This window comes from Callospermophilus lateralis, chromosome 16 (assembly GCF_048772815.1).
Source record: "Callospermophilus lateralis isolate mCalLat2 chromosome 16, mCalLat2.hap1, whole genome shotgun sequence".
In the NCBI taxonomy this organism is placed as follows: Eukaryota; Metazoa; Chordata; class Mammalia; order Rodentia; family Sciuridae; genus Callospermophilus; species Callospermophilus lateralis.
This window is the reverse complement of record NC_135320.1, coordinates 84352930-84375259: the sequence shown is the minus strand read 5'-3', so window position 1 is coordinate 84375259 and position 22330 is coordinate 84352930. Positions and strand designations below refer to the sequence as shown.

At 46.7% G+C, this 22330-nt stretch overlaps 1 protein-coding gene across 3 annotated transcripts in view; it reads left to right on the top strand.

The window, feature by feature from the left end:
• Positions 1 to 22330, top strand: part of Zfat (zinc finger and AT-hook domain containing) — a 175787-nt gene that overhangs the window by 111132 nt on the left and 42325 nt on the right. For all 3 annotated transcript variants that reach the window (XM_076836095.1, XM_076836092.1, XM_076836094.1), the window contains one exon: positions 18713 to 18851. In XM_076836095.1, the coding sequence (XP_076692210.1) occupies positions 18713 to 18851 (139 nt within the window). The remainder of the gene's footprint in view (positions 1 to 18712; positions 18852 to 22330) is intronic.

Below are 22330 nucleotides of genomic sequence, written 5' to 3'. Positions count from 1 at the left end.
AAAAATTAATAAGTGCAGATGTAAATTTACCTGCACGTTTATCCTTTCTCGTGTTCTGCATTTTTCCCTTTTAGGCCTGAGCTTCCCTGATACATGTTCCTTTGGCTTGGAGAACTTCCTCTAGCATTTCTTAAATGCTGGTGTGCACAGTTCACTTCCCTCAGTTTTTGTTTAAAACTGTCTTTATGTTTTCCTATTTGAAAATGGCTTTACTTTTAAAAGAGAATTTTGATGATTGCAGATTTCTAGGGGAACATCACTCTGAAGATGTTTTCCATTACTTGTTGTTCTTCAGTATTTCTAACCTTTATTATTATACCCCTGTGTGTAAAGGGTCTCTTCCCTCTGGATGTTTTAAGATTTTCCTGTTTTTTTTTTTTTTTTTTGGTTTTCATTATATAATGTCAGTGAGTCCAAGTGTGGTTTCCTTTACTTGGGGTTTGCTGAGCTCTTGGATCTGTGGTTTGATATCTTTAATCAGGTGAACCATTCTCTGTCATTTTCTCTTTAAATCCTTCTCTGTTTTCATTTGTTCTCTCTTTCCTTCTTGGCACAATAATATCCCATACCTTTAACTGATCTTATCTCACATCATTCAGACAATCGTTCATTCTTGTCTTTGTGCTGCAGTGATTTCTGTTGACCTTTCTGCAAGGTTTTTTACCTTTTGATATGTTTGAGCTGCTATGAAAACTATCAGCTGAATTATTCATTTTCAGTGTTTGAAATTCCTAGTATTTTACTTTTTTTTAAATAGTTTTTATTGTTTTATAAATTTATTCATCTGTTCATGCATGTTTCCCCTTTTCTCCCAGAGCCTTTATCACAGTTATTTTAATGTTTGGATCTAATAATTTCAACATCTGGGCCATCTGTGCATCAGTTCATAGAGACTCTTTTTCTTGATTTGAGGTTAAATTTTCTCAATTCCTTCCTTGTCTTGGAATGCTTAATTGAATGCCAAATATTATGTGTGAAAAAATAGTAGAGGCTGAGGTAAACATTTGGCATGGAAGAGTGAATGTTCTTACTGTGGGGATTGTGCAGAAGAGTCATGGTGCAGGCCACCTGCCTGCTTTCCTTTGGGAGGCCTGCTTACAAGCTTGGCCCTTGGCTGGTGTCTGGGAACTTGTACTTCACAAGAGTTCCCAGTACTCTGATGGATAAGATGAGCTTCCTCTGTCCACGTGGTACAGGAGGGTGGTTCATGCTGAAGACCTACTTGCCTTTTGAGAAGTCTGGAATTTTGGTGCATGTACGGCAGAGAGTGCCCACGTGATCAGCCCCCAATAAAATCCTGGACAGTGAACTTCTGGTTAGCTCCTCTAGTTGCACCCCTTCATATGTGTTGTCATTGCCCACTGCTGGGGAAATCAGTGTGTCCCACGGGACTGTTCTAGGAGAGGACTCTCAGCTTGCACCTGGTTCCCCGGGCTGTGCACCAGGGATCTCCTCCCTTAACTGGTCTAGCTTTGTCTTCTTTAGCTTTAACAAATTGTGTGTTGGATCCTGTGAGTTCTCTCAGTGAGTTGTTGAATCTTTCAAGGGCACCAAGACATTCTTGGAGAGCAACTAAAAAATGTGGGGTCCCTCAGCACAGGAGTATGTAAGTCTAATGTGTAGTTGAGTTGGATCTGGGCTCTGTAGGTCTAGAGTTGGTCGACCCCCCTCTGCCCACCATCTGCAGCTGTTCTGAATACTTGATCAGGACCTTCCTTCCAGCAAGGCTGAGCATCTGATCACCAGTGAGACTCCAGCAATCCCTCTGTTGCCTGGCTAGCTGCTGGCTTTCTCTCTACGGGGCTTTAAGAGACTTACAGGCCAGCCTCCAGCTTTCATGTTGCCAGAGCTCCTGCTTCTCCAGCCCTGCTCTGGCTCCCATGCCTTGGGAATTCTCTCCTGTCTTCTGCCAGCCCAGCTGGAGAGGCTGCAGTGCACTGGGTGAGTCTGTGGACTTTGTAAAGGAAGGAGGCTTTCTCCCCCAGCCTGTGTCTGGTGACGGTCTATGCATCACAGGGAAGAGGTGCATAGGCCACTGTGGCAGTCATGAAAGAAGCCATGGGTTTCATTTCTTCTAGGCATTTTATTCCTTTTCTGGATTAGCTCACTTAAGTGCCTTTGTGTTCTCAGCAATCTGATGGATTTTAGAAAAAGTCTTGCATGCTTTTAGTGTGGGAGTGATGGTCCTTTATGGTTCTCCACAGCCTAACTGGAGCAGAAACTTGCCCCCTCCCCGTGATTCTGACAGTACCTACCATTGTGCCTGAGCCGTGTGGATGCCGCAGTGTTCACCTTGCCCTCTCCTGCCTGCCCTGACACGTGGCTCCTCAGCTGCAAGTCAGGAGCCAGGAGAGCAACTGAGCAGCAGCTTGACACAGGTGTGAGAGTCCCAAGTGGACGCAAGGTCACCAGGGCAGCGTCCACATGACACTACCCTTGTGCAGGGCAGGGCGGACCTGGAGATGCAGGGCCCCTGAGGAGTATGAGCAGGGGAGAAACCCCGGCATGCAGTGGGAGGCTGCCTTCTTCTTACAGTAGATAGCCTTTCCTGACATTGGACGCCGCACGGCACTTCAGCCAGGTGGCCTCAGGATCCAACCCTGGCAATTTCTCCCTGTGTGGTCTTGGACAAGTGCCCTAGCCTTTGTAACTTACCTGTCATGTGGAGAATGGGGGCAGCACCTTTCTGAGTATATTGAAACTAATAGGGAAGCAAGTGACGAGGACTTGGCACATGGCTCTCAGACACTAATTCCCAGCAGATGCCTCCTGGCTTCGTTGGTTGCTTCCTCTTCTCTGCACACTTGTCCTGACTGCACTTCTCTCTCCCTCCATCCTGCCTTTGTCTCACATACTTGGTTGTGGCAGCCTCTGCTGCTCAGAGTTGAAGTCACCTGTTTCCATGGACATGTTACCCTCCCTCATGATGTGACTGACCACAAAGGTCTGTCCTTTGACACAGAACCTTGTGCCAGGTGTGCCTTTCACATGTAGTTCTTAGTAACTGGACCTCAGCTGTGTGTTCCCCTCCTGCTTGTCCTGCTGCTGTGCCCTCTAAATCTGACTCTGCAAGAGGGTCGCCCTGCACATGCTCCCTTCTCTCCTGTCACTGCCCTCCCTGTTTCCTTAGTTGCACTCAGAGACATCACAAGGCCCTGACACTGGAAGGAGCTTGCACATTGGCTCTTTCCTCTTGTGAGGTTTCAAGGGCACCAAGACATTCTTGGAGAGCACTAAAAAATGTGGTATGTGAATGTATAAGTCTGCAAAAGAAGACCCCAGTCTGAAATCAGCAGCTTTGAAACCTGCTCTTTAGGAACTGCTGTGTGACTTAGTGCTGACCCTCCCTTCCTACCTGAGACTTGGCCAGTGGACGGAGAGCTGCGGTCCTTCTGAAGGACAGATCCATCCTCTCTCTTGCAGCCAGATACCTCATAGGTGTAGGCGAGTTTGGGAAAACAGCCAGGGCCATCATATGGACAACCGCAGTTAAATTTATGTTTGACAGGTGTCTAAATTCAGTTGAATCCTCAAAAATTCATGCTGTGAAACCAAAGAACTCTATTGCCTGTTGCAATTTAAAATTTACATGACTGTGGTATTTTGATGAACTTTCCTGAGCATTCCATGCAGAGGATGTCGTACTGCAGTCCAGTATTCAGGATTTTAGGGACAACAGAAGGACAAATATGTGCTTTTTTGTGTGTGTGAAAAGCATATGAAGTATTTACTCTTTGGTTCAGCACATCCTTTTCAGGTCCCAAGCACTTCTATGTCAGGCTCTCTGCCAGGCTGGGAGCCTGTGGGGGGAGTCTGTGTTGGACAGACTCACAGGTCTCAGCAGAAACCACATGTGCATCTTGAGGAATAGCAAATACGTTGAGTGCTGCAAGACAGCTACATACCAAGGATTCTGGGAGCTCAGGAGACCAGCAGATCTTCAGCTTCACCAGCTTTAAGTCATGATGTAACTGGGGTAATATAATATTATCCTATTGTGTGAAACCTATAGCTTTAAAAACCTGCAGAGAGCTCTGTGTTGACTGTCATCTACCTCTTGTTGCCTTCCTGATATAATGGAATGGATCACAAAGGCCTTCCTAATGTGCTTGTGTGAAGCCAAAATGAGTTACACATACAAAAGTTGTGGGCACGTGAGCACACACAGTGCATGAGGGGGCTTAGATGCTAAATCACACAGAGGTGGTGTTTGGATGAGGTCAGTCAAGGCTGTGGCTGCATGAGCAATTCACTTGAGGTTTTCATTCTAAGGAGAGCAACTGAGTGACAGATGATCTCAAATAAGCAGAATGTTTGGAAGGCACACACTGGTAAGCAATTCAGATTCACAACCTGAAAGTCCCAGTTCTCAGAGTGCTGTGTCATCTGCTCTGCTTATGGCATTGTGATTTTATTTATATTACAATTTGTTACCCAGGAGATGGTTTTATCTTTCCATGCAAAAGTTCTACCACAAGGCAGAATGTTTCAATGTCTAGTGTCAGAATAAGGAAGATGGACGGACCTTTTACAGCAGCCACATGCCTGATAATACAGCAGGTGTTTTATGTGCATTTTTTTTTAATCCTGAAAGCCCCTACACAGTAGGCATTAATATCACATTTTATGAACAAGCAAACTGAGGCCCAGAATCTAGTTAAGTAATATGCTCAAGAGTCACACAGTTGTCAAATGGTTGCACAGGGATTTTGACCTTGTGTCTTTATTGACAGTTTCTCTCTATCCATTAGTCTAGGGTTTCTCACTTTCAAGCAAAGCAGAGGGTCATTTTTACCCCTTTTTCCTTTTTTCCCCCATTACCATCTTGATTATATAAGCTGCATATTTTGCTATCAGAACTCAAGCAAAATCTTTAAGCAGAATGCTGAGTGTGAAGTTAGCAGCCAGAATATTTTCCAAGTTCAGGGGAAATCACTGAACCCAGGGGCAAAGGCTAAGATGTAAAGTGTGGGGTTTTATTGTTGGTGTTTGTTTTGCTTTTCAGTTCTGAATTTTCAGGACAGTGAAGAATTGGAGATTGCACATGTTTCTCTTGTTTCCTTTGATTGTGGCATGTGTGTAGGAGGAAGAAGGATGGTGGGAGGTGGGGGCAGTTAGGAGGGGCCATTTTTAAAATTGCTTTCAACTGAAAAGTCTCTGCTAAGAACCTTGGTTTCATCTTTAGTTCCATGTGCTTTAGATTTTTAAAGCATCTTTGGAAAAAATGAAAATCAGATAGTTTCACGTTAAATTAAAATCTGTCTATCTAAGAGTGTGCAGTATATTCTCTGGAAATATTACATTTTGACAGCAGAGGTGATTACCAAAAAAATCAATAATCAGAGAATGCTAAAGAGTCTTCTAAGCTCTTGCATGAAAAGCAATTAGTGTGGATTGATTTACTGTTATTTATTGTGATGAGATAATTGCCTCAATGCAAGCCATCTTTGAACTTGTGGTGCCCCATGGTTTAAAACATTTATTCTTTTAAATTGTTTAATTTGTTTCTGGCCTTATTTTAAAACCTGGCTTTTTCTGTCTGGATCTTTGCTCCAGTTTTGGTTTTGTTTCTGTTGTCATTGACCCTGAATGGAGCTCAGCTCCAACTTTATGCTCTCAAGTTTGAAAATCCTAAGAGATAGGGGGGGAAAAAGAAAGGAAAAAAGTCATGAGACTTTTGTTCCCTGGCCAAGGGAACTTGACCTTGAGCCACTCAGATTTCAGGAGGGCTCAGGTTACAGACAAGTGTGGCATACAGAACTCTGCCTGAACTGTACTTGGCCACTGGACAAGGAGAAGGGGATGATCTTTTCATTCACATGGAGACCCTGTAAACATCATCCTTACTTTGGAACTGAGTTCAAACACCTTTATAGGCTTACCATCAGGAACACCGGCTCCGGGAAACCTGCTGCCCTCCTGGTGCTCTTTGTGGTGTGGTCTTTTCACATCTCTTTGCCTTGTGACTCTTTCTCTGTCTTCTTCTCTCTGCTGTGACTGTCAGTGCATCATGAGGCTCTCTGTGTTCCTGCCACATCAGGGTCAGCCATGTGCCCCTTGCCTCACCCCTCTTTGTGTTTGCAGGTCTGATTTCCTACTGAGCTCAGGCAGAGGAGGAGGTGAGGAAGGATTCCATTTGCAGATGCATTTGGGGAACTTCCCTTAAGAGTACCACCATGCATCTTATCATTTGCCATCTTGGTGGTTGTTCTTGTGAGTGTGTATATTTTTATTTTTTGACTAGCTCACCTGCCAATTCAGGGGAGCAGATGCAATCTTTAGAGACTGGCCTGGTGACCAGTGTCTTTTGCTATTTGAGCCTGCACATGACTCTGCCAAAATGCCTCTAAGGAGGATGAGAGCAGACACTGAGGATGTCCACTGAATGTCTGTGAAATATTTCAGTCTCAGCCCACATTATCATCTAGAACATCCTAAGAAGGTCATTGACTTGACTGAGCCATAATCTTAGAACCTGAAGGTTCTAAGATTCAGTGCAATGAAGTTTCTCTGAGTGGAAAAGAAGGTTCTCTTAGATGCATTACCATTGAGTAGCAAGGTTAATCCCACAGTCAGCCAATTAGGGGTTTTGTTTTTGCATGTTGTGCTTTGCAAATCCTCCATTGGCCACAGTGATCCACCCAGCAGAGGTTTAAGACATGACACCTGTCCCCAGGAAGCACCGTCACCCTGAGAGACTAGACAGGCTCCCACTCGAACACTTGAACCACAGTTCTCCAGAGGGTGTTTCCTAGAACACAGATTCTGTGGGATGTTGGTAAGTGGGGTGCAGAAGGGACACAGTGAATATTGGCTCTCAGTTTATATGACCAGAGACCTTAGTCTCATTTTTAACCCAAGTGCCTCCAGTGTTTAGGTCTGTGAAACAGGAAAATACTGGTTAGCAGGAAATCCCAAAACAGAGAAAACAGTAAAGTGAACCTAGATGGCTTCTGGTGGCACTCAGAGCATACATCCTACAGAAGGCTACAAACCCCTGCCAGCTTGCCTGCCTGCCTATGGCTCACTCAGCCTCAGTCTCCACACGCCAAGTGTAGACTCAGTGTGGCCTGCATCACACCCTCCTGACTCGGTTTGTGTCTGATCTCCTCTGTGTGCTCTGTTCCCAGATGGTGCTTGGGACCACTTTCAGGTCTTCACCCTGTAGCTTTATTTTTATATGCTTAAGGACATCAGCTTACTTGTTCATGGTGCAAGAATGGAAATTCTGTGTTTTAGTTTTTGTTCTCTCAGCACCTAGGCAACACTTAATAAATATTTATTGAGGGAATGAATGAATAAACAAATAGATTACACAGAACATTAGTGTCACAGACTCATCTCAGCTCTTCTTCAAGGGTGCAGAGCCCAAGGACTCAGGGTTCAAAAGATTGTCCATTATGTGGCTGTGCTGGGATCTCCACTCCATTCTCAGTTCACCATGTGGCCTTGAGCTCTTTTGCAGTAGTGAAGGGTGTGGTGGTCAAGCTGAGATGGAGCACGCATAGGGCTGTAGAAGTGAGATGCTCTGTTCTGAGGGAACCAGCAGGGTCCCAGGTTCATTGGATTCTTTACATTCACCAAATGCTGTGAGCCAGCCCGTCCCTGTTGCCAAAAGATGATGGCGCATCCCATCAGGAACTGCCTCTTGGCAAAGAGCAGGTTTAATATCTATAAGAATATTGTTTTCTTGTGTAGGGCACAGTAAGCCTTGTTTCATTATTGTATTATGTTCAAGGAATCTCAGTGGAAATTCCTGTAAAAGGGCGTGTATGTAATCCTTTTCTGGTGTGTTCTTTGGAAATCTATGGAAATGCAGTCATGATCGATCTTCAGTTTTGCAGCAGTGTTAACCCTGTTTGACCTGCAGGTTTGGAGGTGGTGATAGACAGCAGGTTTTCATGGGCAGACCAGACAGAGGTTGTAGAGAGCAAGTCCCCAAGGTGGGAGCAGCAGGGCAGAGGAAGAAATGGTCAGTAGGTGGTGCTTCCAGAACCTTAGGTGCTGGAAAGACTACTGCGAAATGGTTGATGCTCTGATTTGAAGCCTGAAGTCATCTGCAGAGCTTCAAAAATGGTATAACAGGGAGAGTGGCAGGAGCCACCCAGAAGTCCATCAGCAGGAGTGATGGTTGCTAAGCAATGCTTGTTTACAGTGGCCTTGGCAATGGGGACACCAGTGGCCCAGGAAAGTGGCCTGAACTTTGAGGTCAGGCAAACCTTAGTCCAAACCCTAGTTTGGCTGCTGAGTGACTGCAGTGCCTTCAGCTCTACTTCCCAGGGTCTCATTTGCAAAATGCAAATATTAACTCTTCTTTTCCATGCCGAATTGAGGCGTGCAGGAGAGACCGTGACCACTCTTGTTATCCGCAGTGAATTCGGTTGCTCCTTGATCTGCTCTCTCTCAGCAGTGGCAGGAATAAACATGGGAATTCTTAAAACTCCAAATGCAAACTTTCAGGTGAAAAGGAGTATCGTGAGTTCTATGCCTTAGTGTTTGCACTGAGTTTCCATGTCCAAGCTGCCAGTGGTTAATAATTTGACGGACCTCTTTGTGCAGGCTGCTCTGTTGACACTGTTACTCATTTATGCAATTGGTGATATCTCTACCCATCAATGAGAAATGTCCCTGACCATAGATCTCTCCATGGCAAATGGTAGGGAACATATTGCAGAAACATCTGTTCTGATTGCCCTGTTCCAGAAATAAAATCCAGGTAAGACCTCCCCTTGAAGAAGTTGTCACTTCATCCTCTTCTTTCCAGACTCTGATTAGATGAAATTGCTTCCTCAGTCTCAGTAGTAACTAAATTAAGTCTGGGAGAGAGATGAGCCCTGAATTCAAAGTTCTCAAGAATTTGGGATCCCTCCCCACCTCCTCTTAGCTCAGCTGCACCTCTCAGGTGACTTGGTGCTAGCTTGCATTTTACTGGATTGATGGCTACCTCAGACATTAATGAAAAACCTCTATCTTCCTGTCGAGTTTTCTCAGCTGCAGAAGCACTGCTGTAAATCTTATACGTGTCCTATCACTGAAGCCCCAGGGAAATGCTTGCATAATCCAAGACAGTCGCTCCACCCGTGGAGCTTGATTTAGGTTCGGCAATGCTAGAGTTATAGTTAATATATTCTGCAGGCCTGTCGCTCCTACTGCAGTCTCCTTTTTAGACACTTTGGGTTATGGTGGATATGCTAGAGCACATTTATAGTACCAGTGCAAATTTTTATTGTACAGTGAAAAAAATAAACCTAAGATCACTTTGCCTGGCCAGCAGTGTCATCGTTAGTACCTGATGGTGACTACCCTGGGGTTCTCTGTGTTGTTCTAGGTCTTTCACGTAAATTACCTGCACTCCTCCTAAAGCCTTGTCAGGGGGTGGGTCTGTGTCCTGTTTCCCCACTTAGTCATCTGCTTTCTTTTCCTGCTCTTTTTTTTTTTTTTTTTTTGTACTTATCGTGAAATAGAAAGTATATCCAGAATAGAGCATATAGTATAAATGCATGGAAAGAAGAATAATTCTTAAATGAACAGTTGTGTAGCCACTGCCCAGAATGGGCCATGCCAATCATCATATGCCCTTCTGCAGGGCCTTTCTGAGCCCACCACTTCTCTGTTCCAGAAGGGAGCACTATCCTGACTTCCCTGAGAATTGCTTTTTTATTTTCTTTATAGTTTGCAATCCTTGTGTGCATCTCTAAACAAAATAATCTGGTGTGTGCTTTTGCGCATCTTAATTGTCTGTATAGATTTATATATGTGTTGTATTTTTGTCATGTGTATTTGTTTTGAGTATGCTTCTTTACTCAGCCTGTGTTGTAAGACTGAACAGTGTCCTTGAACATGGCTCTGACTCTTTTCATTTCTTTGCAGTACAGCATTCTGCTATGTGTAATAGTCCTCTGCTGCATGAACCAGCATGACATTCTTATCCATTCCGTTGCAGATGGATGATGGGGTTTTTGTCTTGGTGCTGCCGTGAGATCTGCTGCTGTGGACATGTATGCTGTCAGCTTCTCTAGACCACAGCCATAGCTCCCTGCAGCAGCAGCACACAGGAGCCCTTTGGTCCCTGCCTTGGTGCCTGGCCTGGGGGCATGCCAGCCTCTCTGTGCGGTGTCTTTGTTAGGATTGCTAGTGATGTTGAGCATATTTCTTGACCTTGAAATTTCCTTCCTTCCTCCTTTTCTTTCTTGTTTCTTTGGGAGTAAAATGTCTGATTAATTATTTCCTCACTTTTCTAATGGGTGATTTTATTGTTTTCTCATTTTTTAAAAATATTTATATTTTGTAGTTGTAGTTGGACACAATACTTTTATTTTATTTATTTATATATTTTTATGTGGTGCTGAGGATCGAACCCAGGGCTTTGCACGCTCTACTGCTGAGCCATAACCCCAGCCCCTTCTCATTTATCTTTAGGAATTCTTTGAATTTTGGATGTATGTTGGAAATGTAATCTCTCATTCTGTGACTTTTGGTCTCTTTATAATGTCTTAAAGTTCTTAAATTTAATGTCTTAAAAAAAACATCAGATTCAGATTCTTAGGGAAGTTTGTTATTGTTGTCAGGAGGGTTTGCTGAACTAACCTCATGTGACTTGTTAACAGAAGAGGCAGGTGATTTCCGTTTTCCATTTAACACATGACTCTGTCCACTGGGTGTCCACCTATGCTAGGCCCTGCTCTGGCTCCCGGGAAGCATAGGTGAGTGAGTTCTGAGTGGCCTTCGCTCTCAAAGGGCTGCAAGGCTGGGACACTGAGCATGCAGGTAAAGTTGCTCAGCAGCAGGCTTGGTGCCAGGTTCCCTAGATGTGGGGGCCAGATGGGGAGTTGTGAGGGAGAAAGGAGTGAAGGGGAGCATGTCTGGAGAGCTTGTCCACTCTAGGACTATCAGTTTTAGGGACTTGGGTATAAAGAATATGTTAAACTCATCGGCTCAGATCTGTGGAGCAGAATGGGGTTGTCTTCTTTCAGAACGTAAAGAGAAGCCTAGATGGGCAGACATTCTGACCCCAGGATGCATCGCTGGGGGGATCTAAGGCTTAATGCCCTGCTTGGAATGAGCAGGTCAACATGGGATTCTTGTTATTTCAGAAACATTTGCTGGTTTTTCACTAAGATAACCATATGTCTTTTTTATTTTGATGTCCTATAGTGTTAGACTCATTCTTTTTCTTTTTGCTTTTTAGCACTGAGGGTAGAACCCAGGGCCTCATTCATGTTCTACCACTGAGCTCTACCCCTGGTCCTGTTTGTTTTTTATTTTGAGACAGGGTCTCACTAAGTTACTGAGGCTGATCTTAAACTTTGCAATTCTCTTGCTTCAGTCTCCCAAGTACCTGGGGTTATAGGTATGACTACTGTGCTTGGCTAATGTATTCTTTCTTGAGAATATTTAGAGAAAGAGACACAGAGCCTAACCCAAGGTCAGAAGTGGATTTCTGCATGCTATTCTATGAGACACCATCAGGAAACTGAAATCGCCACCTGAGCCCTAGAGCTCTAGAGCTTAGCCAAGTAGCGAAGGGTGAGGTAAGGAGTTATTTGGAAAGGAAGAGCTTAAAAACTTGAGTCAGAGCTGGCGGAGTGGAGTAGAGTGGAGTGGGCTTCCATGCAGTACCCAGCATGCACCTGGCTGAGTGCACGGGGAGGGTGATGAAGATTGTCTGGGCTCCTGCTGCCCCCACCTGAATGCACAGCTCCTGCTGGGCACCTTGCAGACCCAGGGTGGGCTGAGAGAGGTCTGCGTCTTACATGCCCCTTGTCTCCATGGGCTGTGAACAGACTGTGGAGGCTCTGAGCAGGGGACTGGCCCAGGTGCTTGTGCAGAGAATGACAGGGAGGGGACTGGGGTGTGATGGGCAGTGGAAGACTTGACTTGGCCCCAGACACAGTCACACTGCTGGTGACATGTTCTGGGCGAAGTGAGAGTGAGGAAGGATCCAGTGTGGCTGGAACCAAGGAATAGGGTGACTGTGGAGAGGGATGTGGTCAGAGAGGTGGCAGGCACCAGGCAGGCAGGCCCTCTAGGCCTTGGCGAGGTGGGTGGGCTTTCTCCTTGAGTGCCCTCAGAGGCCGTTGGGTGGCTAGAGCTGGATGTGACACGGTCTGAGTTACACTGTAAGAGACAATTCTCTGGAGGCTGCTGTAGAGGCCAGTGAGGGGGCTGGAGCCCAGGCTGAGCTGTTGTTGCCCCATCGTAGGGGGCATGCTCAGCGGGGCCAGGGCCCTGTGCCACAGAGTCTCACCAAGGCCTCCCTGACTCAGTGAGGGCCGTGCCAGATTCTTCTCTCTTATGCCATGCTCTCTCTGGCTACTTAAGTGCTTCTGTTGGAGAAAACATGGCAGTTATGAAGAACAAAAAAATAAGCATAGCCCTAGTTGTGCCTGCTGCTCGCCTTTTGGTGTGTTTCCTATTTTCCCCCTTTCCACCCCCACAGTGCCTAGGGAAACCCGGGCAGCTCCTGATCATCATGGTGCAGACCTTGTCCCGAGGCATGTTCAGAGTCACTCCCCTTCCATCAGTCCTGAGCCCCCACCTGCAGGCACCGTCCAAGGTGCTGCAGGACCCAGTGATCAGAGCAGGCCAGAAACAATCAAGAGAAACAGCCTTCCTGAGCTCTACGCTCAGAGGAGGACAAATCAGAATAACCGCCAGCTGTGTGTTGTGTCAGAAGGTGATAAACACAAGGGAAGTACGTCAGTCGAAAGAGGCAGGGAGTGTAGTGGGGTGGCCCCCTGGACAGGTGGAGCTGGGCCACCACGGGCTCTGACCTGCGGAGCAGGAGTCCTGCAGAGGAGTGCGTGCCTCGGGGATCCTGGGTGTAGCGAGGTCGCCCTGGTGGTCTTCTACAAGAGAATTCAGTGGGGAAAGACGTTGGGAAGCCATGAGTCCTAAGAGTATACCATCCCAGATGAGGAGGAGAGGAGTGGGGGAGCAGGAGGGAAAGAGGAGACTGCTACACACTGCTATCTCGCCCCATGCAATAATTGTGTGCCATCAGTATTCTCTGACCCCTGATCTCAGAGGAGGAAACATACACCAGGGTATTTAGGAAAATGCCTGAAGTTATGTGGCTTATAGGTGGTGGCATCTAGGCAGCCTTGGCCTCCTCATACACAGGGAGGCTTTGTGGCCATGGGCAGGTGGGCCTGCTGCTGTCCTGGCCCCCGCTCTCCCATCCTGTGGTGCTCACTCAGCCTCAGCATTTGGAGACTGTTGCTTCAGCTCTGACTGAGGGCTTTTGGAGTTTCTAGAGAGAAGTTTTGGGGTCACGCATCAGCCCCTCCTGCCATCCTCCCTCCCTGCCTTCAAGAGAGTGTTCTGAAGCCGATTCCTTTTCCTGTCCTGCCATTACTCAGCAGCCTCCCTTGCCGGCTCTGGGTCGGTCTGCCCGTGCGCAGCTGAGGAAAGCCACTGAGTCCTGCCTGTGCCTGCCCATGCTCGCCCTCCCAGCCCCACTAGGAAGCAGCCTCGCCTTTTACCCAGACTCATCCTTGTGCTTTGGCGCATAGCTCTTGTCAGTGTCACAGCCTCAAGCAAGACCTGGTCACCAGCCTCTCGTCTCCCTTAAAACTTTCCTGAGTCCCTTCCTTAATGGGCAGAAAGTGGGAGCAGCCTCCTTTTCATGTGGTTAGGTGTCTTCTAACCTCACTGGGTTAGAAGTGAGAATGCAGTTTCGCTGGTGAAATAGGGCTTCCAGTCCTCTTCTGCTTCTTTTCTTTCTGTTTGAAGAACTAGAACAATAAGTTCTCAAATTGTGAAGAAGTGCATTTACCTTCCTTTTAAAAGCATGCTAATTGATGATCATCACTTTAATCATACATAGTTCTCTGCTTTCTTGACATAAGTCCAGGAACTTACAGAGTGTCAACCTCACAAATTCAGTTGTACTTTTTCTTTCAGCCCCCACCGTGGTCTTTTTGTGCTGCATTTTGAATACAGGCCCGTGACCCAAAGCCCACTTCTGCCCTGTCTTCTCTCTGTGACTCTGCTTTTCTTTTCCTGATGACCCCTCACCACCGGGACCAGTGGACACTGGTGAGGCCTTTTCAGTTGGGTTTCCTTGTGCACTTGACTATGTTGTCTCTGCCTCCCTGAAGCCAGCACTGTGTAGACCTCGTGACTCTTAGACCTCTCTGTTTCTACCTGCCTTTGTTCTCTCGTCCCCCTTCCTGTCCCTCTTTGTTGGTCCTCTCCTGTATTCCGGGATGCTGTTCCAGGGCTGTCTCATCTCACTCTGAGCATTCTCCTACTGTGGTGCCTTCTTTTGGAAGGCGTCTGCCAGTTGCCTGTGCTCAGAGCTGCATCTGTGGCCTGGAGCTTTCCTCTGAGTTTTAGACTCATGCCTCCATCTACTCTCTGGCCCCGGCCTTGTGGACATCCAGAGCTCTAGGAACCCCTGCCTCCCTGATCTGCAGAGTTTCTAGACTGTGGCATTTCCCCTCTCTGTCATCCAAGTGTGAAACATGGAGTGAGTCGTCCTCCTTCCACACATCATGCCAAGCATTAGATCTGGCTGATTGTCCTTCCTCATCTGCCCTAAATGCCCTCTTCCTTGGTATATCTTGTCTCAACCCCTGAAAAACTGCACAGTTTGTTCCTTTCAAGTCTTTCTTTCCTGTGGTTTCCAGACTGACATTGCTGAATGGAAAGTTGGCCATGTCCTTCTTCTGCCCAGGGCCTGTAGGTGGTTCCATTACCTGACATCACTTCCCACCCCAGTGCCCGGTGTCCAAGGACCTGGCTGGCAGCTGCCTTTCTCCCTCCACTTCCCATCCCTGCTGTAAGCAGCTCTGGTGCTGCCCGCAGCTCTCCAGTCCCACAGTGCTCCTCATTTCTTATGTCTGGGAGATCCAGGATACCAGTCCAGGCCCCTCCAGGGGGGTTTGGGGAACGATGTACTCAGGAAATCAAAGCACTCCTTTATTGTTGGCTGTACTTGGGGCCCCAAAATCTATACAGACCAATGGTCTGGCTAGGGGACTGTGGAACTTATGCCTCTGTTTCCTTGTCTGTAAAATGAGAATAATAATTTTATATACAATGTAAGGTTATTGTGATATTCATTAATGGATCCATGAAAAACACTCCGTGCTATCTGGTATATGGTAGTTCTCAGCAAATATTGCGTAGTAATAATAAGGATTGTTAGGTTTTGTTACTCTGGCTCATAACTCCAGCATAGCACTGAGTTGCTAGTCACAACAATGGGCTCCCTGTCTTGTTTGATTCACTCTCTTTGGACCACAAGAAGAACTTGGATGTTTTATTCCAGATGAACTAGGCTGGTGCAGCCTGTTTATATCTTCCTCCTAATTCTTGCCTGGATTCTGGCCTGAAAGCTCTGAATAAATAACTTCCCTTTTGAGACCTAGTGTCATTTGCTATTCGTGAGTATCTGACTTAGAAACCCAGTCTCATGATTTAGTTTGCCTAGATAGCATTTAATCTTTGGTGTTGACATTAAAGTCCAAAAACTTGTATATATTCAGAGAGTCACAAATCCGCCTCACTCACCGCAGGGCCTCCAGGTCAGAGAGCCATGCCTGTCCTGCTGTAGGGGCCGCCAGATAGATGCTTTGGAGATGGCGTCTCAGGGCTCACAGCATCAGTATGCACTCAGGCTTTCTGCCCCTGCTGTCTGGGGGCTGCCTCTTCCCCAGCAGCAGCCCAGGGGAGCTCCACGCTGGCCTGTGGCCTCCACTCAGGGCAGAACTTGCTCTGCTGGAGAGGCCCAGCTGCCTTTCAGGTAGCACAGTAAGTGAGGAGAGAGGACCCACAGTAGCAGGCAACAGTGGTCAACTTCCTGGGAGGATTGTGAGGGGCGAGAGGGAGCAGAAGCAGCCCCAGGGAAGGGATAGCATGGCATCCTGCTAACCCCAGTGCTGTGGGTGGCGAAAGGCCATGAGGCTGCTGAGACCTGGCGTCAAAGCAAAGCTGAGCAGACAAAGACCCCAGGATGCTAGAGAGGGTCCTCTAGGAGGGAGGATTGGCCTCACTGAGGGTCCCTACCAACGTGAAGGTAGACACCAGCTGCTCAGAGAGTGGTTCCTCAGATCCCGGTCTACCTAGTCTCCTCATTCTGTCAGGGAGCCGAGTAAGGGGTTGAGACTCTCCTGAGTTTGCTTTGCTACAGGAAAGGGGAAATTGGCTCTGGGTCTGAAGTTAGGTTCACGGGACCTGCTCTTGTTCTTATTCTGTTCTTATTCTGATGGCCCCTCTCTTCCTGCTCCTGTTGCCCCCTGACTGCCTGGGTTGGCAGTGTAACATTTTTAGTTTTCTTTCTTTTTGATTTCTGTGTAAATGCTAACATTCCAAAAATAATAACTTCATAATACTTGCTTATTTAGAGATGAAAGCACTTTAAAATGGTTGAGCTTTTATTTTAACTTTGCACTAATCATATATTGGAATTTTAGACCTTTTGTTCTCAGTTGATAAATGAGAAAGCCTGAGTAATTTTGCCTTTGTGCCAGGTCCTTATATTTAACAAACTCTTGTAGGCCAAACCAACAGCATTCTCTTAACATGAAAGACTGAAAGAAAGCAGGAGCTTAACCTGTGCAGAACTGCACAAAATGACCAACATCCTGAGTTTGGCCTTGATGTCATGCATTCCCTGGGGACATCTCAAACCAGGATGGGCCACTGGATTAACCACTTTGTGTATTTCTCTTGGAGAAGGACCCTTGTTCGGGGTGACTTGTTATCTTTATAGTCACACTTTCTCTGTCCTGCAGTGATAGAGGGGAAGGGTAGAGTCTGGAGAGGTTCCCAGAAGACTGGAAGTTTCAAAATGGCTGAGTATAGAAGGAAGGAAAGACTAAGGTGACGGTCAGGCTTCTGTCTTTATATGATTAGCTGGTTTTGTAGAGGGAGTCCTCAAATTGTTTATTTGAGGGGCCTACAAAACATCCCTCTACAGAGGCCTGGAAAGCAGTTGAACACTCCTGTCTGCAGTTCTAGAGAGACACTGGCTACTCGAATTCAGGAACGTCACCCTGGACATGCAGGTTCAACATTCAGCAACACAGAAACCATCCTGGGACCCAGGGCAGAGCAAGGAGAGCGGCCCAAGGACAGCACCTTGGAGAGGGCCAGTCTTCGCCATCAGGCCTGGGAAGCAAATCTTGTCAATAAACCCAGAACACACAGAGGGCAGCTGGGGAACCTGGCCACTGCGGTGCCCTGTGTTGCACTGGGAGGGGCAGCCAGCTGTGGTGATGAGGGGCCGTGACGTCTGACGGGAACTCCAGGAGCTGCTTGCCCAGGAGAACCTGGGGCCTGGCAAGGGAGCCAGGCGTGAAGGCCCTGGGTGGAAGCTGCTCTTCAGGAGGCCGAGGGTGGGTGGGGTTGAGAGAGGGTGAAGACTTTGGAAGGCTCTCCTTTCATGTTCCTCACCCCACCTTCCTCCTGGGCCTGTCTCTCAATGGGAAGACTCAGCACATTTGTAGCACATTTGAAGAAACCATTGAGAGAGGCTGTTGAGAGCCCCAGGGGAGAAAGGGTATCCCCTGTTCCATGTACTCCCCATTCGGGGTAGGAGTGGCAAAAATGTCGATGAGTCAGATGGTCAGGGATTTAACGTAGTCTTAAAAAACTCAGTGGTATATCAGCTCCCAGATGCTCAAGAGTTCTGATAAAATAGCAAAATAAAATAGCAAAAAAAAAAAAAAAAAGTTGACGTGGCATCTTAGATGTCCACTTACAGTAACATTGAGTCCTCACCACAGCTGCACAAGGAGCTGTCACCACCCATATTTCCCTGATGAGAAGACCAGTGCTCAGAAAGGCTCTATGACTTGTCCGAGGTTCCATGTGCTCAATGGTCTGGTTGAACCCCCCCAGTGTTGGGGCCATAGTTGGCTGCCCTGTAGTTTTTCAGTCCTGCTGGGCAGGGTGGCTGCCATTGCTAGTGTCTGCAATGCAAAAAAGAGGAATCCTGTAGCAGTTATCAGAACAGCACAGCACATGGCTTAGGAGGACACTTTGGTATCCTCCTGACCACGGGTAGAGCACGGGATGCCATAGTGATCAGATGCTTATCCATCACTGAGTTCATGGCCGCGTCCTTGGGCTCCCAAGAGGCCTGAGTGTTCTAGAGAGTCACACTGGCTACTCGAGTTCACCTCCTCTCTTCATGATTCCCTAAAAACAGTGAGCAGGAGGGCAGACAAGGCTGTGGATTCATGTGCGTCCTTATCCTGAAAGTATCTCATCTCACCCAGGTTGGGGTTGGAAGTAGGTTTTACTAGATGGAATTACCCAGTGACTACTGCGCACACAGATTCTTGCAGGTAAATACCACGGACAGAGGAAGTCATTTAGCTGAAGAAGCACAGATATCAGGAAATTAATTGAAATGAAACCTGCTTTTAATGACATTCACTTAAAAGATTGATCAGTTGCTTTTTTTCTTCTTAAACAAGAACTGTAGATTCTGGGTAGACCAAAAAGGAAAGGATATGAAGTAACGAGAGCACACTGCTTTAGGAAAGACGACTCCATCCTGGGAGCACTTCATCCTGGTTGCCTGGTGGTTCCCACAGAGGCAGGACTCGGCATTCCTGGGATCAGCACTTTCCCCAGGGCTTGTCACAGGGTTTTGGGTGCCAGATGCTTACCAGGTGGGCAAAGGGAGATGTCACCGAGGAAGCTGTGCTCCTCTGCTTCCCTCGAGGCTCACTTTTCTGCACCCCCTTTCCTGCAGCCTTTCCGCTGTGCTCACTGCCATTACTCCTGCAACATCTCTGGTTCGCTGAAGCGGCACTACAACAGGAAGCACCCCAACGAAGAGTACGCCAATGCGGGCAGCGGGGAGCTGGCAGCAGAAGCACTCATCCAGCAAGGTAGGCCCGGGGCCAGCCCCGGTACTCGGGTCCTCCCAGGCCCAGACCCAGAAGAGCGGCTGGCACCTGCGGTTCAGTCTGGTCCATGAATGCGAGCTTGGTCTCTCCTTCATCGTTCTTGTTCTGTCTTCTTCCTCATTGTTAAATAACAGTTGTTATCTAACAGTTGTTATTTAACAATGAGGAAGCAACTGTTGCCTGGTAGGGATAGAATAGCCTTAATGAGGATCTAAACTGACAGCAGGAAAAATTTACCCACACACTGCCCCAGCCCCCATCAGTGTTGAGCCGTCATGGTTTCCCTCTACGCCATCTAGACATGAAGTTTGCAGAGAGGAAAGTTCATGATTTTTTTTTTTACTCAACATTGATTGACGGGACATTTTTTTTTTCCCTTTGATTTACTGTCTTCCTGACTGTAACTTTTAAGGGCTTTTTGCAATACTACATTGAATGCCAGGTATTTTGTGGTAATGGTTCTTCTGAACATTGTGGGGTTTCTAGATTTTTTATTTTCTTTTTGCAGTTATAACTATTGCTATTGTAGTACTATTTAGAGATGAACTTTTTTGCATTATCTAAAAATATTGGATGCACAGATTACTTATTCATCCTGAAAAGGAAAAAACATTTTAGAACATTTAAACTAATAAAAATCGAAGAAAACTTTTAATAGTATTGAAAAGTTTGACTATTTTTTGGTGTTTTGTCACATTTTTAAATAAATAATCTTGTATTCTCACTTAGGAGGTATAGGCTCATTTGCTGTTACTACATGGAGAAATGTTGTCACATGTATATCTGTACTTCAGTGATTCAGCTAAAATGATGGCAGCATTCTTTGAACCAGTTACTGTTCTTTCCCAAGTCTTGTGATGATTTGAAGCTGAGGACAGTTTTAGAAATCTGTCCCTGGTGAACAGCGATGGGGACTATGGGCCCTGCTGCAGCTGGGCATGCACAGCGTTTTCTGAGTCTGTGTGCATCTCTGCCTGCTGTAACAGCCACAAGATGCTTCTTAATGTGAAACAAGTGAATTGCCAGCATCCTTCAGCTCTAGCAGTGACAGAGCTGGTGTTCGGAAATAGATGAGCAGCTTAGAGATCACAGGATGGTTGCAGAGCCATCCATCCAGGTGACAAACCGCATGTGCCTTTGTTTTCTGCAGTGGCAGTTTTATGGAGAAATGCCTAGGCCCTGGCTCAAATCTGATTCTTCTTTGGCTGAGCCGCCTCGGCCAGTTACCTAACCTCCTGTTCGCAGGCCATTCCTCTATAGACAGGATCTCGGAGCAGCCATTTGTGGCAATATGGAGGAATCCCGGTGGAAGAACGCTCAAGCATTGGTGTGCGATATGGTTTCATTCTTAGCTTTGTGTTTTTTTGTTTTTTTTTTTTCCCTGAAGATACCTGGGACTGTGGAGCCACTGCTATTTTTCAGGGCCTTGGGGATGCTAGGAATCCAACCTAGGATGTGCCACGTGTGGGGCAAGTGCCCCCTGCTAAGCTTCACCCCCCCCCCCCATTACATTACTTTTGAGGACCATTCTCATGTCCAGGAATCATGGAGGGGAAGATGGACTGGCTTAGAGTCACTGTAAATGTCTGGAATGGAGGGCTAGACCTTTGTTTTTATCCTTCACACTCGTGGATTGGATTGACAGGAAATAGACATTTGTTGTGGCTGGTGGGACAACATGTGGATCTGATTGATGAAACTGTCATTGCTCTGTGCTTCCAAACTTTCATCACTGCCTTGTAAAACATGTGCTGAGGCTGAACTCTTTCATGCCCTAAAATTTCTGTTACTAAGATTCTCTGTAATCAGTTGGCATTTCAAGGCAGGTCTGGGTTTTATATTTAATGTTTGTTTTCTTTCATGAACATCTCCTTCCCCCACGTCTTCCTGGGGTATGTTGGAGGAGACACCCAATTTCTCCTGACTCTGCCATTGCACTTCAGCTAGAAAGCAATCTCTGAAATCAGCTGGTGGAGTGTGAACACGCTTTAGCCATCTAAGAAGCACAAAGCTCACGCTGTTCTTTTGTCAGGAAGAGGGAAAAAGAATGGAGGGAGAGTGTGAAACTGGATTAAATTGTTTGGAAATACAAAATTGTTTGGTACTATCAGAATTTTTCATCCCTTTTTGATTAATTTCAAGTAATTCTCCCCATCTCTACTTGGTTTTGTCTTCTTATGCTTACTCCCCACAAAACATCTTTATGAGGCTTTGTAGTTTCTTTAAAATAGATAAGATACAAAGGAAGATATCTTAGAATCATATAATAAAATCTTCTCGCAAAATGAAGTTAGAGACTACTTAAACTAACTGCATGGATTCCTTTTCGGCCACCCGTGTATAAATGGTGTCACACTGTGACATGTGCAGAGCCACTGATTGCCAGAGAAGGCTGTCCTGCCCTCCACACCACAGGGATTCTGGGAAGGGTGCCAGCACACCATGCTTCTATGAAAGTAGGAAAAAGGATCTGAGTTCTTCCCAGAATAGATGTTTCTGTTCTGTGTAAGTTTCTGAGAAGCGACCACAGTCTTCCACAGAGCTTGGGTGGGTTTCAGTGCACTCCTAAAGCTCGCTGGGAATGGTGCTGCTCGGGCATCCCCCAGCGGTGTGCTGGTAGACCTCTCCCAGGGAGGGGAGGGAAGGCCTGTGTGTAGCGTTGCCAGTCCTGTGGCGGAAATGCTCCCCGAGGCCAGTGCTAAGCTCCAGCTTGGAAGCTGGGGAGGTGTATGTGCATTTGGCTTTTGAGCTGTTTTGAGGCAGCTCCAGGATTCCTTGGATCCTGAGGGAACAGGGGTGACATTGCCAAGTCCCTGTCAGCTGGGCTTCTCTTCAGAACTCTGGTACTTTTCGGTCAGTAGACTTGTCCTAAGTCAGTGTGTTACTCAGCTTCTACTATATGTGCATCTGATATTTTGAAAGCGGATTCCTCTCAGCCCTCACTTGTTCATTAATATGGATTTGAGGCTCTCTCCCACAGAAACGCATACTTTGTTCTGTGTTGCTTCGATAGTCCTGTCCCTTTCCTCTCCTTGAAACGTGACTCATTAAGCTAGCTCAGGAACTGGTCTGTAAATCACAGGCAGCAAGAAGAGTAAGGTGCTTTGGTGCCAAGCTTTAGGAGGCTTCAGCTCCCTCCAGTGCACATGGCAGGATGAAGACAGAGCCAGAGGCCAAAGAACACTCTCAAGTCCCTCTAGATTATGGAATGAGCCCAGGGGAAGGACTCAGACTGGAGGGGTCTCTGCTCATGAGGCACTTGGACAGGTACTCACCTTCTGGCCTCTTTTTTCCTCGGCAGAGGAAAGCTAACATTTACCTCAACAGTAGTTGCAAGGATTTGATCTCATTCGCTAAGATTTCCAGGCAGTGTCCAGCATGTAGTAAATGCTTGATAATGGCTCACATTTGCTGTTATGTTTATCCATGTATTTCTTTGGGCACATATCTCTGGAACTCCT